The sequence below is a fragment of the Orussus abietinus genome, unplaced genomic scaffold (assembly GCF_000612105.2).
Source record: "Orussus abietinus isolate OABI.00-Male unplaced genomic scaffold, Oabi_2.0 scaffold4, whole genome shotgun sequence".
In the NCBI taxonomy this organism is placed as follows: Eukaryota; Metazoa; Arthropoda; class Insecta; order Hymenoptera; family Orussidae; genus Orussus; species Orussus abietinus.
In genome coordinates this window covers 841,585-858,136 of record NW_019396014.1, presented here as the reverse complement: position 1 = coordinate 858,136, position 16,552 = coordinate 841,585, and the positions used below count along the sequence as shown (strand labels likewise).

At 47.5% G+C, this 16,552-nt stretch overlaps 1 protein-coding gene across 6 annotated transcripts in view; it reads left to right on the top strand.

The window, feature by feature from the left end:
• LOC105695584 (patronin) overlaps positions 1-16,552 on the top strand; it is a 36,773-nt gene that overhangs the window by 830 nt on the left and 19,391 nt on the right. For all 6 annotated transcript variants that reach the window (XM_012417283.2, XM_012417285.2, XM_012417284.2 and 3 more), the window contains exons 2-6: positions 84-418; positions 13,049-13,144; positions 14,482-14,697; positions 15,148-15,602; positions 15,674-15,789. In XM_012417283.2, coding sequence (XP_012272706.1) covers positions 188-418; positions 13,049-13,144; positions 14,482-14,697; positions 15,148-15,602; positions 15,674-15,789 — 1,114 coding nt within the window. In that variant the 5' untranslated portion in view covers positions 84-187. The remainder of the gene's footprint in view (positions 1-83; positions 419-13,048; positions 13,145-14,481; positions 14,698-15,147; positions 15,603-15,673; positions 15,790-16,552) is intronic.

Below are 16,552 nucleotides of genomic sequence, written 5' to 3'. Positions count from 1 at the left end.
GAATGAAAATGGGCACGAATGTAGTTGCGTAGTCTGGATTTTATGATGTTTTAGAATTTTAACAGGGGAATTGATTTTTACAGGTTCGCGCCGCCGACTAGTCTAGATTCGCTTCCAGCTATGAGAAGAACGAGGATCCCTTCGATTGGTTCGTCGTTTCCGCCAGGGTGGATGCCGTGATCGTTGAATGTGGAGTGCGATCTCTCGCCTCTTCGTGAAGAGCAAGTCGGAGGAAGCAGCGGAGGGTCACGAGGTGGATATTGGTGGGGCTCCGAAGGCCGATACAGTTGTCCATGTTTCCGACACAATGGATCGTAACATGGGCGAAGACCGATGTAAAGGACCCGGCACTAGTTCTGACCACCAGCTCGCCGGAGGAGATTCGGAACGCTTTACAGACGCCTATGACACTCGTCAGGTATGAATGACTTGAATTGTATATCATAGAAATAATACGATTAAGTTACGAGGTTACCGTGGCAATATATGAGAAGCCATGGAACTAATTTGAGGAATAACTAGACATTAGTCTAATACCATCATTTGGTGATGACGTCAACCTGATAGCCTGCAAGTATGATCGCAGGGTTGTTTACTACTTTATGCTTACATGAAGCTCTTTTCTCCCATTATTTCATAACTAAACATTAAGTAATTAAATTCATCGCTCCCCGAAAAAACCTGCATCTCCAAGTCGCTGTCTTCTGGCTGACATCACCCAGTCCATAACCTCAAAACGTCCTTACGTAAGGCGCTCGTCTTACCTCTCTCACCGCTAGTGTAACCGTAAAATCTCACATTTTGTCCGCGGAGCGTCCCGGAGACCTCCACGAAGAGGTTCTCAGGAGGTGAATTGCGTACCTCCAAGGGTGGATAATCCGTGAAATCGGTCTCGGAAAGTCAGATCGCGATTCGGCAGGACGCACAAAGTCCCGGGCCCGTTGCCGAGTCTAGATGCCCGACGCTACCGCGGCCTTGCGGGATCGTTCACGTCGTGTAATGTACCGTAAACCGGAGCCGATCGTTCCGCAATCTGACTCTCCTACCGCGGCCGAATTATCGGTCATTTTTAGACTGGAAGCGGCTCGCGTAACAAGAAAAAAAGTTACCTCGTAAGATCTTACGAATCCTTTGTTCAGATGCGATTAAAAAAAAAAGAACGAAGCAAGGGATCGACTTAATTCCAGATCGACCCATGTATCGATACCTAGATTTTATCCTTTTTTTATTCATCCTCAGATTGTACCAATTTTCACCTTTTTTAATAAGTCAGGCCTTTGTTTTCTTCCCGTGCGTATTTTTCGGACGACGCGCCAGTTGCTGTTTACCGTCACGTGACCTGGCGAAACAAAATGGCAGCCGGCGCGAAGGTTTAAAAGGCCGCCCGCATCTGTCTGGGATGTCCATAAATAGCGAAATGGATGGGCACTTTCAACATATATTTCTCACGTTGTTGTGAAAATATACCCCCGATTTTTGTAGGCCATGTATTAATACGGTACAAAGAGTGCCCGTACTAATGCCGCGAATATATTCCTCCCTACGTGTCCGAGAAGTGGTTTCTTTTCGCGTCAGCTCGATTTTCTCGTCGAACGCGTTAATCGACGGCGTCGCTAAGTGGCCTCGAGTGCCCTTATTAAGCCGGCCGTTCCCTCTTTAAACGCGGACGCGTTAGCAATCGCGGAATCACGAGGTCACACCTGGTGGGTCGACGCGTCTCGCATTTCGTATTTTCGCGGTTATAAATTAGTAATTGAGATCACGGTGAATTCTAAAACGACGCCTTTCAGCCAAGGGGAGTAGTCGGAAGTGACGTTTCCAAAATGGCGGCAAGTTTGAACGGTGACTCATCGGCTGTAATTCGTTATCGGTGTTATGTCGAGATTAGTGGCGCCCTCGCGGAGCTGCGACCAGAAGATCGCGACTTTCGAGTTTCGAGATATCCTGAAGGCGCCCCGAGGTTAAGGGGAACGTGCAGGCTCGATTCGTTATCGTGGGTCCTATCTTATCGAGGGTTGGTTTACTCAAAGGCTTTCGCGGTAGCGCGACTGCGCTCATGGCGATACGGGAAACGACGTTGCGTTAAGAGCTATCGGTATTTCGGGCGCGTCGATGACGAAATTCCTGCTCTTTCTTTACCTTTTCTCTCTCGAGACTGGTTCATGCTTCCGTTATTGCGAATAATTGAATTAGAGTCGAGGTAGAGTTGGGACGGGAAGCGTAAACTCGAAAACCGAATCCCGAGGCGGGCGACGCGCCGCCATTTTGAATCGATCGAAAACTCTCGAATCTGATTCGATAGGAGTCACGTGGTCGGGTCACGTGACGTGCGGTGAAATTCGCAAGTTCGATCGGGTTCACTAGAGCGCGGGTTTACCCAATAATCGGGGAAATCGCGGGAAAAGGGTGACGGAAAATGCGAAATACGAGGCGAAAATTCGCGAAATTCCGAAGCAAGGTCGGGGAACAGAGAGGGGAGAACAAAAAAGACGAGCGTACGCTCTCGTCTGGCGAAAGTCGGGGCGCGTAGGGGAGCGATGCGAATAAGAAGATACACGCGCAAATACACGTTTCCCTGGGTAAACACTCGCCAATACACATTTCATCCACGTAAACACTCGCGAACACACATTTCACCTGGGTAAACACTCCCGTAAATACTCGGCCTGGAATAAAAATTCGCCGCTCCTCCGAGCCGGAGAAAACGCGCCTTCGATTCGAGAGACTCGATTCTCTCGCCGGTTCCCCGTATATCGATGTAAGGATGCGCGCGCGTGTGCGTCACTCTTTCATTTGCGTGTATTAATAATAAAAGAGAAAAAAAGGAAAATGGAAATGGAGAGAAAATATCGGAATTCTCGCGTGCGACTTTTTTCAGAGGTAAATTTATACCAGCCAGGACAATGGCAGGGAGGGTGACAATTCCATCTGTATACTTCGAGTCGGTCAGCTGACCGGCAGGCTCGTGGAATCATCGAGAGTCGCTCGAGAATCGAACCTCGAACGCTCCTCAGTCTCTCTTCTGCCGGCGACGAGGTCGGATCGCCTCGGTTTTCCGCGATTCCCGGGTATCCGGAAAATTCCTCGTCGAACGCAACAAGTGGACGTAGTTTGGTGTTCCGTGAACGATCCTTCGAATTTTTTCGTTGAGGGATCTTTTCGATTTTTCCGATTTTTCCGGAAATCGGAGGTGCTCGGCAGTGTTTCACCTGTGCACGTGCGCGATTTTCCAGTCACTCGATCGTGCTCTGCTGTATCGCGGATAAATTCAAGAAATGTGGCGATCCATCGAGGGAACCTAACCCCAAAACGGGGGGAAAACCGAGTCAGACCGAAATCCATATCCGGGGGGATCCTTTTGCGGACGTGAGGGAACCGAAAACGGATTTCCAGGCGGAATCGCGAGGCCTGAACGTACCGTAAAAGGATATTTGGAAGCCTTGGCCTTGGAGCGCCGCGCGGCCCGTTTGACAGCGATCAGCTGATCGGGGCCACCCACGTGCGCGGGACCACGTGACCGACCGTGGACGGTCCGCGAGATGCGGAACTTTTCGGAGAGGAATTCCGATGCCTAAGTCTCGATTCCAAAAAGAGATTAATAATGAAAACTAGGTGACATTTCGAAAATTCGCCCAGAGCGCGGAGAGGTGCATCGCAAAAATTGGGAAGAAAATTGTAAATAAAATCCTGAAGGAGATATCAAGGGGCGGTGTCGATTCCCGCGGGTTCTGGTCGTTGTGCTGACTCGAGAGTGCGTAGGGGGAACCCCTCTCGCGTTTGCGGAGTCCCATAAAAGGAGATCCCCGGGATCCCCGTCCGGAGGCGCGCGGCCAGTCCAATTTTGGAAAGCGGAGAGAAAGAGAGAGAGAGCGCGGTACCGAGGACCCCGAAGAGGATGGCCCCCGGGGAAAGGTCGGGAGAAACGAGCCCGGATTGACATGGGCGAAGTTATGGTCGCCTCGGCCGCTCCTGGGCTGGCCGGATGCGAGATGGAGGACGTCAGGGACATGGTCAGAACGGCCAACGTCACCGCCGTTTACGTGAGTTCTCCTCCTCCTTCCACAGCGTATGCCTAGATGTGTACGGCGCGGAAGAAACGCGCGGTTTCGCCCCGAGGTCGTCGAGCCGCTCCTGGTTCTTTACGATCGCGCGGAAACAGAAGTCACGACTCGCCACTCTTGACTCACCCTCGGGAGAGGGTGCCCACGTGTCGGGACGTGCCCCCTCTTGTATGCACTGTTAACAATTTTTGATGTTTTCATTCCTCGTTTGAAATTTTAGATGACTCATGTTGGCCATGATTTTTCGAGACGCGATCATCGGTTGCATTTTTTTTGCGGGCAATTCTTTGAAGTTACGCAATAGCGACTCGCAATGAATTTTCAACTGGTCTACGTACTAGTCCAGGACGTAGGATATATCCTGCGCGCCGATCTGACTGTGAAGATAAATAAAATATTCGTAGCTGTTTTATTTTCCCGCGATGGTATTTTTAAACCGCAATTTTAGGCCCCAAGGGCAACTTGTACCCTGCATCCAAGTGCAACGATCGCTTAAGAGGGGAAACCACATTAGGATGTTCAAAAAATCGGATTTCTCTTATTATACAAATTGTTAGTATAACTGTTCAAGAATACGTTACCAAAATTTCTAAGCGAAATTCGAATTCGTTCCGGCTTTATGAGCCTAAAACCGACCGCCCATTGAGTCAGCTCTCGGACGCACAGCAGGTAGGGTGGAGGGCTCGCGAATGGATGAGCAGCACGTGAGCCGCCAGAATAGACGCAACTTATTCGAATCAAGGGAAGGTCGGAAAGCAAGAAAAGAACAACTGTAAGCTCAGAATAATGCCTATGAGGAAGAAGAAGGATTATTATATATGGTGCTGGAATCGCTGATTGTTCGATACGCACTCTATATTATTGATAATTTTCTGAAATTTCTAGTTTTCGGTAAATTTTTTCTTACAAACGCATTCTTCTCGAATCGGCAATTTCTTGATTCGCGGGAGTTCTAGCTTAAAAATTTATGAACCGATCGTTGTGAAAATTAATTCTTCACCCTGAAAAAAATGCATAAAAAACGTATGGAAACCAGCCTCCTAATGTGGTTTCCCCCCTTAAACGTCGCTTCTTCGACAATTTCCAGGCTAACGACCCCTTTCAGCCTGGCGATTACTCTTCCTAAGAGTCGCTAATGCGTCTTGATGCGTCGCTCGCTCTTCTCTCATATTCCTGCCACCCAATTATTCCTTACTCCCCCCGTTAATTCTTTTTCACGGGTTCATCGCTCCGAAACGCGTCCCCTGTAATAACTAGTGATAGCTGGCGGTAACGTTAACTCAATTTAAAAAAAAAAAAAAAACATTCCAAAATCGGAGGCCCCGACGGACTCGGATTCGCTAATCGGGACAATTGGGGGTTAATGGAGTTAAATTATCTCGGGTGGCTCGAGTGCAACGAAACGGTGCATTTACAATGTTACAGGAACATCGCGAACTTAGGCTCGCGTCGAGGCTAACGAGAGCAATGAGAATAGTGTCAAGGGAATCCTCGCGGTAGTCGACACGAGAACAATGCTCTCCGCTTTTCCGACTTGTCGCTTTTTCGTTTTGACTCGAGTTAATGGCTGCTTCGGCGGATATTTTACTCGGTTTATTTATTGCTTTTTTGTTTTTTATTCGTCACAAGGGAAGGTAAATTTTTCGCCGGTTCGGAATCGTCGGCAAGGCGCGGCCGGGCCGCACGAAAAAGTCGATATCTCGGTCTTTGTTATCGCCCAGGTAGCTCCCGCTTCCCTCTCTCTCTCTTCTCCTCCTCTTTCGCCCCATTGTACTTTTTTGCCCCTCTTGCACCAACCTGGTCATTTTGGAACGGTCCAACGCGAATGGGAGATCGCCCCGGTCCAGCTGCCGCGTCCAGCTGCGACTGACGCCAGCTGGTCCTGAGTGAACGATTTTTCACGATTTTCTGTCTTCTTCTTTTTTTTTTTTCGGGAAATTTTCTGTTTATTAGAATTTTATTATTTTTCAATAGAGGTTTTACGTCTTTTGGGGACACGTGTTTATTTTCTGTATATTATCTTTGATAGAAGGCAAGATGGAAGAAGAAAGAGAGGGGAGAGTGCAGAGAAGTGCAGGCCTACTGCAACCACGTAACGCGTTACAAAGCGAACCCTATAAATAAGCCCGAGCCGGTTCTCATGGAGGCGGTGAAAATAAACGGCCCGACAAGTCGGCTCAACTCGACTTACCGATTAGAATTTCGCGGCCACTTTTCTTCTACACAATTTATATCACTTATTCAAGTCCCGAAGGAACGAATGTTTGCCGGGTTTCTTTCAAATCTTCCTCCGGAAGACTTCCGCGAATTATTCGCGACTCGTTTCTCTTCTCTCGATCGGCAGGCGCACGATTCACGGAAACGTGAAATTCCACGGACTTCCCGTGGTTCCTTTTCTCCTTCACGATTTCTATTATTCATCCAAATCCCAAAGGAACAAATTTATCCGGGTTTCTTTCGAATTATTCGCGCCTCGTTTCTCTCCCCGAGCTCGGCAGCCGCACGATTCTCGAAAACATGAAATTCGACGGATTTCCCGTGGTCCCTCTTCTCAACTTTTTATTAATCACCCAAATCCCAATGGAGCAAATTTATCCGGATTTCTTTCGAATTATTCGCGCCTCGTTTCTCTCCCCGGGCTCGGCAGCCGCACGATTCTCGAAAACATAAAGTTCCACGGATTTCCCGTGGTTCCTCTTCTCAACCACGATTTTTATTACTCTCGCCATGTTCTGGAGAGGTAATTTTCGTGGATTTTTTGCGAACAGGGGAACTTACGACTCGGAGCACCGGAAGTCGCGTAATTGGCATCGGGAATTTTTCCCGCAGTCTAGGGACTTTCTCCCGTGGGTGTAGTCGTGGTGTAATCGCTCGTAATCTCCTTATCGCGGAAAAGGGACACCTTGCTCCGCAGCTCGGCGATTTGGAGCAGCGGATCCTTTTTTTTTTTTCCAGTGTTTCTTTTTTCTCTCCCGGGAGATGAGTTTCCTCGCATGAGGGCACTTTTTGGGGATTTGGCTGGTGGGTGGAGGAATTTTCTGGAGGTATTTTGTGGGGGGGAGAATTGAAATCTCGTGGATACGGACCCGAGGGAGCGGGTCGACCTCTCCAGGTGAGGTTTCGAAATCCTGCTCGTTTAACTCGATCGGTTTTGAGTAGGTGGACGCCATTCCTAGCCCACGCCGTTTCGATGATCCATCGGTACGACGTGAATTTATGATCTATGCCTCGAGACGAGAAAACGACCGAGATGGGAGAAAACGAGGCGGACACTGCAGAAGGCAAGGTGCTCCAAAACGACGTACGGTCTGAAAATTCAAAAATTCCAAAAATAAAAAAATGTCATTTTCACATTTTAACAAAAAATCACAAAATTTCAATTTTTTAGAATTGCCCATTAAACCCCATTCAAAAAAATCTACGTGTTCCTGGGAACCATCCACCCGTGAGAATCATTCAAATTCCCCCCCTCGATAGAACCTCTAATTAATCAATTAGGCTTCATTTCCTCGCTCGTTTCTTCTGGATTTAAGGTCACTCCGGGTTAAGTGGGTACTTATAATCCTCAGTATAATTCCGAGGGGCTCTCCAAACTTCGGGCGGAAATTTTTAGAAATTCAAATTAGGAGGGCGCCCACTGGAAAGGAAGTTCCCTGGAATTGGATGTAGGAAATTAGATCACGATGGGAGGGATTTCTTTTACCTCTTTGATACCATTTCTTCGAGATTTTCTTCTTGGAGATTATCTCCTACCTGGAGGGAATCATTAAAGATTCTCATCTTCAGGACCCTCTTGTTAGATTTATTTCTTTTGGGGGAATTTTTAAACGTTGAAATGTCTCTTCTCTCCAGAGACCGTCTTGGGGATTTTCTTGGGTGTTCTGTATTTTATAAAATTCTTTCTTTATTTTAATCACTCCTTAGTGACGGGTTTGGGGCTCGGCGTCGAGCGAAACCTCGAAGAAAGCGACTCGGGCTCGTCTTCCTTGGCTGAGTGATCGCCAGTCGAATTATTTATCGGCCGGAAGTTGGCTCGCCCATGTCCTCGGAGAATTACGGCCGCCTCTGCGCGGTTTACAGCTCCGGCGAGTTTGCACGAGACCTTATCGATCGAAAAAAATGTAAACAGGGGCCAGATACGTGCCCATGGACTTACGCGTCGTTGACCTTGTCGAAAACGGAGTCGAAAAGCCTTATGGAATTTTTTTCTACCGTTCGTTGTTCGCCGGTAATAATTTATTGAAAAATCGTTAACGAGACGCGTCGATGGCGGCACGCGAGTCGCGTCACCGGTCGCACAGAGCGCGGCGCGACGATAATGCCGGCGCGGCGCCTAATGAACCGTGGATACTAATTTTGTTAAATCGTGTTTATGGTGTTTATGGTGATCGCTGCACCTTGTATACGGTCCCTGGGACAGATTGGGTCTCATTCGACGACTTAGGACGATTCGATGATTCCGCAGCGGCTCTCATTGAAGCATTACGCCGATTACGCGAGTTTAACGATCGGCTTCGGAGGCCGCCGCACTCGCGAGCAATCCCGTCGGTTTGCTTTCAGGAATCCCGGTGTTGTTGCTAACTCCGTTATTCGGCTCTCTCTCGCTTCCTAGAGGCGTGCAAGGCCTTTCCAGGTGGAAACGGGCCCCGATCGAGTGCACTTTATTGCCGAGTGCACTTCGTCGATGTCAAGTCGTTCCTCCTTGTCGACCTGTGAGGTCGGTCCCTGTTGACGAAATAAAAATTAAAAAGAAATCTACCAACGGGAAGCCGCAGGAAAATGCCCACCTCGGGTCGGAGATAAAGACGCGGGTCATCTTAATTACTGTTATTAATTGTATAAAAATTAAAACAAAAAAATATAAATGCTGAATGAAGAAAAATCCCGCACCTCGGGTCTTCATTTTTGGGGAGTCTGTTGATCGATTTTCTTCATTTCGATAATCACCCCGAGAGAATATCATTGAATGAAGGAGATATTTTGTTAATTCATAGAATAATTATTTGACCTAAATAAAACTCGAATAAAGTGGACGTGACATTTATTCGGGACAGTTCACTTGAGTCAAGTAATCATTCTTGGAATTAACAGGATATTTCATTGGTCCAATGAATCTTTCTTTGCTCAATGTGGTTATCTGTTTTAATTACTGATTGTAGAAAAAAAAACATTTTTCTTATTTACTTATCAGGATCAAATTGTACGAAAGTAAACGTGGCATCTCATCTCACGTATCCCGTATGTCAAGTTCGGGGTAGAGATGCGATTTGAATGGGTACGTCGATCGTGTTTCCCGATTTCGCGATTATCGCCACAGGTGCAACCAGCGGAGGAGTAACAACCCCGGGGTACTCGTTAATGCGAGCATCGGTGCGTGTCTCGCGATCCACATACGAAACAGTGCGAGCTCCTGGAGGCTCGCAGTTGCTGCGCGGATCCGCGCGATTCCGCGCCGCGTTTTTCCGTCCGACTCCGCCTTGCGGGAATCTCGCGAGCCGGCTTTTGAGATAGGTCGCGGAAAATCGATCGGCCACGTGCGAACGATCCCATCGCCGAGGAAATTCACCTGGATGATTTGGATGCCCAAGCTCGTCCTGGTGAGCACAATGAAAATAACATCGGCAATAATCGATCATCGAGCCTCTCTACATAAGTGAATTTCCGAATTTTACTCGCACTTTTTTACTCAACATAAACATTAATTCATCGCCGGATTTCTTTCTGTACGAAAAGAACATTAATATGCATCGTACCGGAAGGAGAAAAAAAAGATTAACTTGCATCGATGCCAGGAATTCTTTTTTTTTCCCCTTTTCTTTCCATCTCAATCACGCGCCGCTACATTGTTACCGGCCAAGATTCCGGCACGGTCACTCAGGAAATTGTTAATTAATCCGACGGAGGGAAAGAGATCCTAGAGGCTCGCGAGCAGCCTTCATGAAAATGCATGAGAACGGCCCGAGCTCGCATGAACGAGTCGTGGAACTTCGAAGGCAGCAGCTCCTCGTGGTTCCTTCCTCCATTCACGTTTTCGTTCCCCTTTAATTTTCACTCCTCGACAGATTTTTATGATTTTCCAAGCGGGCCCCATTTCGCCGCCTCTCCGAGTCGTCGTAAACGTCGAGAAAAAATGTCGAGGGCCGAGAAGTGCGCGTTCAATTTTTCTTTCTTTATTTCCCCTTTTCTTTTTTCGCTGGGAGGCATTAGAAAGAGGTGATGATTTTTCCTTCTATTTTCGTCGTCAAGTCGGGCCCGACAAAGAAGTTATATAGGAACGGCGAGCCTTTGCGGAAACGCACGAGACCGAGGGCGCCTTTGCGCGTATTTCGAGCTTTCATTCACGTTTTCCCCCTCCACGTCTCCCTCCTCCCCCCCTTCTACACCGCGCCATTCATCCATGAATCGCGAGACGGTCTTACCGATCCGATGTACGTGAATTATTTACAAGGACACCGATTTCTATTTTCTTTTTCTTTTTTTAAATGAATTACTCTTCAGCACTTTTTATGAAGTACTATCGAGGTAATTTCGACTATTTTTATTTGTGAGGCGATCGAGGTAAGGTATACGCGTAACGATAAATCGTAGTGACTTGTAATATGTGCAGATAAATCGAGTTTTTTTTTTTTTTCTGTTTTACCTTCCACGTGGCAAGTTAATCTGTGTAGGTTGGTTTGTACAGAAATATCGTACACTGAGAAAAAAATGTCATCGAGCCAAAGGAATATTCCGTTGATTCGAGGAATAATGATTTAACTCGAATAAACTGGAATAAATCGGATGCAAAATTTATTCGGAGTTGTGACAATTTGTTTGAGTCAAGTAATTGTACTTGGAATGAAGAAAATATTTCTTTGGTTCGATGGGATTGTTTTTTTTTTCCTTTTTCTCGGCGCAACGATTTATCGCGTATTTTGGCGGTAGGGCGCGGATTCGACGGAGCTGTCCATTCGAGACCAATCAGCGCCATTGTTGCAATGTCCTGCGAGAGTTTATATTGGATTTCCGCGGGACCTTATTCTTATTCGGGGTTCCCCTAGTCCCCCGTTCCTCCCTCGGGAACCCGAGAAATCGCGCGTTGGCGAGCTTCATGACGGACGACTGCCCACTCCTTGGGTGCAGGTCGCCCACGTGGCGGACATTGTTTTTTTTTTCCCCGACTTTTTTAGCCTCGTCAATCGGCGCGATATGGAGATTCTTCTCGAGGGGAATTCGCGGGAATTTGATGTCTCCTTTCCGGGGAATTTGTAAGTTCCTCGCCAAACGTGAACCCGGTCGAGGAGGAAACCAAACGCGTGCCAACACTTCTTTCGGCTTTGGTTGGCGCAAACTTTGCGAAACCCTACAACAGGCGCCTCTTTGGCGGCCATTTTGAAATCGTTAAACTCGTGGAGGGGCAGAAAAAAATTTAGGATGATTTTAAATGGATGTTTTCCAGATTTTTGGGGGAATCGAGGTGGGATTTTCTTTTTTGGATTTTTCGCTTTTCTGGGCAAGTATGGGAAAGACTCAATGGAATTTCAAGATGGAACGACGAGACTCGAGTTCTCGGGAGTATAACCTCGTCTCGGTCCTTCGCGATGACAAGATGTCTTTTTATAGAGCACGCTGCTCGCACGGCGCACGCGTGTACCACTACTAGATGCACTCGTATAATTGCAGCCACTGGTCAATTCGCGTGTATTTCGCGACTTAGTCCGCCGACCTACAAACCGGATATTAACCGATTGCACTTAACGACCCGAATGCATTCGAGCTCGGAAAACATCGACGATTGCCGTAGAGAGGTGCATTTACCTCCTCACGCCTGGAAAGTCGAGGCGAATTCAGAAATTGCTCACTTTCGGGCTTTCAGCGGAATTGAACGGTGATTTTTATGACGTTTCAGATGAAGTCGTTAGATATTTTTAAAGATAGGATTTTTGTATAACCCATTTTTTCGCCCATGCACAAGGATCCTCCTCCGAGCCTATCTCGGACAAACGCATCTTTTCTCAGTCAGCGATGCGCGATGTTGAAAAACGCCTCAAGAGAAAGTTGTCCACCATACTTCTAGGAAGAACTTTTGAAAGAGGCAGTTTTTCATAGCACGCACCGTTGACACAGAAAATGGCTGCAAGTCCGAGTGACCCGGTGCACTCCGGGCGCTGCAGCGCTGCAGTTTCCTGAAACTATTCGTCTAACCCCTCTGCCGTGCACGGGACGGAAAAATGCGTCCAATACAAATCATTCCCCGCATTGTGCCGCGTAAGTTTTATAGGAATGATTTTTTTATCCGAAGCATCGTTCAACTATTCTGGGCCAAGTACTTACTGGCTGTGGTCGTTAATCGGTTCGTGCAGGTAGCTCGTGGCCTTCGAGAACACCTCCTCCTTCATTTCTTCTTCTTTTTACGGCAATTTCATGGTTCGGAGGGTACTCCGAGTGCATCTTGGAAATCTGGACGACGATGACGTCCCCGGGATTTACTGGTCCGTATTTTCGCCCTCGTCCCTGGGGGCGAAATTGCGAATGTCAGGAAATCGTTACATTGAATATTTTTCAACACCAGATAAGAAGCTCCCAGGCGTTCAATTATTAATAATTACTCAGAATTATCACCAACATGCCCGCTCTTAAAGGATACAAGATTTACCCAGGAACTTTGACCAAGATTATTTCTCGAGCACAACTCCAAACCTCGTCAAGCCTGGAATGAAAAAAGTTCCAAGTGCAATAAGCAAGTTCGCATATCGGGGTTGCATTATTGGCTGTTTTAAGGGTCCCAGGTTGCTCGAAATCCAGCCACCCCTTATTCGGTCGATAGTAATTGCCTATCTGTGCTATTAAGGCGACCCCTTTATGCCTGCTCGAATCCTGACCTAGGTTGAACCTCGGCCAAGTGACGAGAACGAGAAAAAAACATAAATAAGAAAAAGAGGGAAAAAATAGTGATGTGATAACGAGCCTTAATGGTGTTCTTATAGTTCTTATTTTTCGTTTTTCAGGCCAAACAACGTGCCTCCGTCAAATGGCTGCTGTCGAAGGCGTACAACAATCGAGTTCCGGACAACCTTCGGGAACCCTATTATCGCGATCACGAGGTGAGCCTTTGTCGGTCTTTATTTCCTTATCACGGAATAGGGTTCTCCAGATTTTTTAATCGCATTTCCGTGGTTTCAACTCGAGATCTCCAGGGGGAATTCACGATATCAGGAGGGAAAGCAGCGGATGGTATTACGGAGTTCGATCTCGGAGATCTCGCTGCCTGGTACGCAAATTGTTCGCGTAAACCCGAAGGTCAGGGACTCGCGTTCACCAAAATGGCGGCCGGGGAGGAGAATTCGTGATTCTAGTCGATTTGCCCGAGTTTCAGGACTGGCTTCAGTTTCTACGTAGTAACAAGGATTCCGGCGTGTCAGCCTTCCTCTGGAGATATTTCCGTCTGACCGTCGTAATCGGAGATTTAAAGGAAATCACTTCACCCTGATAAGGCCCTGCGAAAAGGGAAAATTTTTAAATCCTTTTGCAAGGATCGATATGGTCCTATTTTTTAGATTTTCTTTTTTCTCACTTCTTGTTTGAACGTCCAGTCGATAGAGGGTCCTTGGGAAGGAGCACATTGCGTTTGCGCGTGCATTTCTTGGGCGTGCACTTTGTGGGTTACGACCTTATTTCTGGCTCGACACCGAGGAGGCTTGGCTCCTCGTGAAAGGAGACCGGCGTTTAATCACGTCTTATCGGGGGGAAATTTATCGCCGGGCTTTTTTTCTTCTTCTTCTTCCAGGTCTCCTCGAGACGAGGAGCGTTTTTAGCCCCGATTTTTAGGCAGAGATCGGGAAACGACTCGCACGTGTTGCACGCACGTGCAACCGGTCGGGTTAATGGCGAGTCGGTGCTGATCTAATTAGACCAATTGAATTACTTGGCAATCGTCCACGCCACTCGTTTGTACACGAGGCAGCAGTCGACGGCAAAGTTCAATCGCGAACGGGGGATTTTAAATCGAGTCCCTCCCCTCGAGGATTCGATTCGTTGCACCGAGCAGCTGCAGTTGTAGCGGCGAGTCCCCTGGGTGGGAATTTGACGTGTCCGCAGGAAAAAAGAAAATTAAAACAAAAGGAGAGGGATTGTCTTTGGCACGTAAAAGTGCAGCTCCTCTGATGCAGGTTGCACTAAAAAATGCAGACTCCTCGGGGAACCCCCGGAAAAAAAAGTAAGGTCGGGAAGGTGCAGCTGAATCGCAGCGATCGCGAAGAGTTATTAATATTCCTGGGTATTAATAATTTTAAGCGCTGCCAAGCCGCGAATTCGCCACTAACGGGGTCGGTAACGAGTCTGGATTAATTGCGGATTGCGTAATTCGCGGTATACTTGGGATTAATTTTTTTGAGTGTATGCATAAGGTGGGTAAGAATTCTTTTTTTTTTTTCTTTTCCAGGATCAAGAGCACCTGAAGCCGCAGATAGTGCACGCGCTCTCGAACGCGGAGCTCTACTGCTTGGCATTGGCGAACATCTATTCGGACCCTAATTACCATAATCAGAATCACTGGGGGATCCTGCAAGCCCTTGCCAGAAAGGGGGTCTTCGTGTCTGAACCGAACAATACTCAGCTGACCGAGACGATTCTCATCCAGAACTCGCCACTCAAAATGGTGAGTAAAAAGAGAGCGCGATCGAGGTACCCCATTAATTTTCCACTTTCAGAAATTAAAAAGAAATAATAATAAACCCTCTAGGGTTGACAGAAATCATGATCCTTTGAAAAAAAAAAAAAAATGAAAAACCGCTGATTTTCCTTTAAAAATCACGATTTTTGGAATTATTTTAATTATTTCAATAATCATCTCATTTAAAAAGACCAGGTTAAATCGGTATCAGGGTTGAACATGATTTTTCTTGAAAATCAAAAAACGTTTTGATTTAAGTAAAATGAAATTTTAGTTGTAATGGGCACCCTGGTCTCGCGCGGTTGCACTTTCCCTATTTAAAAAAATTAATATAAAATTAATTAATAGGCGGATTTAAAGAAATAAAAATTAGTCGATTTAAATCATCTCAAGTTTGCTTTGAGGTATGGGCTAACCAAATGGTTTTCGTTTCAGTCTGCACATATGGCTGTGATAGAGGGTCTGATGGCCCTGTACGCGAAGGAGGTGGTGACGGGCGACCGGGTGGTGGCGGCGATTCGGCGATTCAACCCCCAGGCCTCGGTGGAGGTGCCAGCCGACCAGGAGAAGGGCTTGCTCCTGTGGATCGGGCAGGCCTCGCAGGCGCTGGTCTCCAAGATCCAGTCCGAAGAGGGTGCCGGGGACAGGTCGCGCCTTCCGGAGATGCCAGCTGCCAAGGACATCCAGTCTCTCTGCGATGGGGTAGGCTTGGCCGCCCTGGTCGCCTTCTACTGCCCCGGCGAGCTCGACTGGACCGACATCCGGCTGTCCAGGAGGCCCTCCGTCGCCGATGCCCTACACAACCTCTCCCTGGTCCACGCCTTCTGCACGAGGTGCCTGCCCTACTCGATATTCCACATGCAGCCAGAGGACGTCACCTACATGAGAGGGTAGGCCATCTTCTCCTCGACCTCAACGAATGCCGAGAAAAACCCTCATCCTCTGTCGCTCGCATTTCCAGATCCATGAAGCAGAACCTCGTCGTCTTCCTCGCCGACATGTACAACGTCCTGGAGATCCACCCCGTAAAGTGCGTCCGGTACCCTGGCGAGGAGAGGGCCATGCAGTTCTTGGATGGTGCGTAAGGACCCACCTTGAGATTTACTCGCTCTACTTATGATATACGCCAATTTCGAGCGACCTGAAAAATGAAAGAGCGATCGGCCTACTTGGCCAGGAAGTCCCTTCGGGGGAAACCTCGCATCGGTGGCGGGCAACGAAGGCGATCAAACCGTTCTTGCGTTGCCAATTTTTTTCGAGGTGAATTCGTTCGATTTATAAGCACCGGATGCCTCAAAGCGATCCACGGAATGATTTCAGATCTGGAAAGCCTTTTAAATCACGGTTTAATTTACCGAATTTACCTGGGGATTTTGTATTTTAATTTTGAGACGTCCCGTCTCCTTCGAGGTATTTCTAGATTTTTTTTCTTTTTTTCGATGTGAAGGAGGTATCGAAAAGTTCGGTTTGGTCGGCCGTCGATATTCAGGGCTAGGGCTAACTGGTGCTGGCTGTTGCAGAAGTAACACTCAATTTGTATCCGTTATATAATTTGTTTATTCGTTATAAGTTTATTCATGACGTTCCTCTGCGATCGCGGGGTGCGGTTTGAAAATTTTTATGACGGTCCTAAGTCAATATGGAGGATAACGGCGCAATCTCGCGACTGCAGAGGTGCTACGCTTCTTATCAGTGTCAAATACACACACTCGCCCCGGTGATGCGAAAGGCGAGGTGCCACCATAGACGTGCGCGTTGATAAGCTGCCGACAAAATTTGTGGAATGGAATATGATATGTTTAAACTGTTTATTCGTTCTCGAGACACCTGGCCTGGTCGC